At 39.1% G+C, this 2,545-nt stretch overlaps 1 protein-coding gene across 1 annotated transcript; it reads left to right on the forward strand.

Annotated features, from left to right (window-relative positions):
- The first annotated feature begins 1,297 nt into the window (after nucleotides 1-1,297).
- LOC127091027 (uncharacterized) lies at nucleotides 1,298-1,834 on the forward strand. Its single transcript, XM_051029530.1, has one exon. It carries the CDS (start codon nucleotides 1,298-1,300, stop codon nucleotides 1,832-1,834), a length of 537 nt encoding a protein of 178 aa, XP_050885487.1.
- Nucleotides 1,835-2,545: the final 711 nt, after the last annotated feature.

The raw sequence follows: 2,545 nt of genomic DNA on the forward strand, positions 1-2,545 counted from the left end.
AATAAACTTTAATCTAACTTTGACTTCATTTTGTAAATAAATTTGACTTGTAAATATAACCCATTTCAAGTTGTTTTGTGGTTCCAATGGCCACTTGTTAAAATTTTTTTCAAAAATTTAGTCATAGGTTTGAGTTATCCTAGTGGTTGATGTAAATCTCACCTCATCCTTAGTGTTGGATTATAAGCCTTTCATGCTTATTATAGGGTTAACCCCTCACTAGCATGTTGAAGCCTTCCTCACATGGTGGATTTTTGGTTTAGGTTGAGTTTTCTCCCTTTGATAACAAAAGACCTTAAGGCTTTTGATTAAAATCAATTCACCAATCTTTAAGATTTTTACCCCGAACTACGAGGTTTTGATCCTCCTTTGTGATGGTACGTAGGCAATGGATTCATCCATTCAAACAACAAAATTTGTAAATATAATCTATTCTCTTCTCATCCCTCCAATCTTTTGCACAAATATTTTCACAAATACCAACCTACAACACATATTTGCAAAAAGGGTTCCCTTAGAGTACTAAGGATGTTTTGGGTGCGTAAAACCTTCCCATTTCATAACCAACCCCCTTACCTAGTTCTCTGACATTTTTATTAGTTTTTGATTTGATAAAAATTCTTACCTTGGCTTTTGTTCGCTTTTTAGCCTTTCCTTTGGACAAATAAAAGTGCGGTGGCGACTCGAATTGTATGTTGACTTTTGGTTTAGTCAATAAACCTAAAGGTAACGAAAACCCCGCTACAAACATGGCGAGATTGGTAGGAAAGAACACGCAATATACTACTTAAGCAAGAAGTTCACCGATTGCGAGAGTAGATATTCGATGCTTGAAAATACTTTTTGTGCACTAGCTTGGGATGCCAAACACTTAAGATAGTACATGCTCACTCATACAATGCTACTAATCTCCAAGATGGACCATGTCAAATACATCTTTGAGAAGCCTGCTCTAACCAGTATCGTAGTCTGATGGCAAATGTCTTTAACCGAGTACGACATCCAACATGTCACTCAAAAGGCCATCAAAGGGAGTGTATTGTCTGATTATCTTACACATCAGCCCTTAGAACACTACCAGTATATGCATTTCGAATTCCCCGATGAGGATATCATGTTAATTAGGGATTACAACATCCCTGACCCCGAGGAAGGACCCAAACCTGGATCCCAATGGACCTTGGTTTTTTATGGAGCTTCCAATGCTCATGGCAATGACATTGGGGCAGTTATGACCTCGCCAACTGGTTTCCACCTCCCTTTCACCGCAAGGTTATGTTTTGAATGTACAAACAATATGGCGGAGTACGAGGCTTGTATCTTTGGTATTAAAGTTGTGATTGATCTTAGGATCAAAATCCTTGAAGTCTATAGAGATGCAACCTTGGTTGTTAGCTATGTCAAACGAGATTGGGACACTAGAGATCACAAGCTCATCCCTTACAAAGAGCATGTCCTGAAACGGATCCCTTACTTTTACGAGACTACTTTTCACCATATTGCTCGAGAAGATAATCAGCTAGCCGACACCTTGGCAACTTTGGCGTCCATGTTTAAGGTCAAGTGGAAAAATGAAGCACCATCCTTTCACCTCAACTACTTGGATGAGCCCGCTTACTGTTTTGCAGCCAAAGACGAAATTGACAGTTATCCTTGGTTCTATGATATCATGAGATTCATAGAATGCCAAGAATATTCAATGAACGCATCCATTATCGACAAGAATTACCTTCGGAAACTGTCTTCCAACTTTTTCTTAAGTGGATGGGTATTGTACAAGAGATATTATGATTCGGTTTTGCTAAGATGTGTGAACAAGCAAGAAGCAAACTAAATCATAACGGAAATCCATAAGGGATCTTTTAGAATGCATGCCAGTGGACAGACCATGGTGAAAAATATCTTGAGGGCTGGTTATTATTGGATGACTATGGAGGTTGACTGTCATCGCCACGTCCAAACATGCCACAAGTTCAATATATATGCTGGCAAGATACATGTACCGCCAATGCCACTCAATGTCTTGATATCTCCTTGGCCTTTTTCCATGTGGGGCATTGACATAATCTGATGCATAGAGACAACTGCCTCGAATGGACACCATTTCATCCTTGTAGCCATTGACTATTTCCCAAAATGTGTGGAAGTAGTCTCATTCACCAACGTTACCAGACAAGTGATGACTCGGTTCATAAGAAAAGAAATCATCTGCCATTATGGGGTCCCCAACAAGATCATTATTGATAATGGATCTAACCTCAATAACAAGACGATGAAAGAGTTATACCAATGCTTCAAAATAGACCACCATAACTCATCGCCCTATAGGCCTAAGATGAATGGCACGATCGAGAAAGCTAACAAAAGCATTAAGAACATCATGCAAAAGATGGTGGAAACCTACAAAGATTGGCACAAAATGCTCCTGTTTGCATTACATGGATATTATACCTCAGTACATACTTCCACTAGGGAAAATTCCTTCTCTCTTGTATATGGCATGGATGTAGTCTTGCCTGTTGAAGTAAAGATTCCTTCCTTAAGG

The sequence above is a fragment of the Lathyrus oleraceus genome, chromosome 1 (assembly GCF_024323335.1).
Source record: "Lathyrus oleraceus cultivar Zhongwan6 chromosome 1, CAAS_Psat_ZW6_1.0, whole genome shotgun sequence".
Lineage (NCBI taxonomy): Eukaryota > Viridiplantae > Streptophyta > Magnoliopsida > Fabales > Fabaceae > Lathyrus > Lathyrus oleraceus.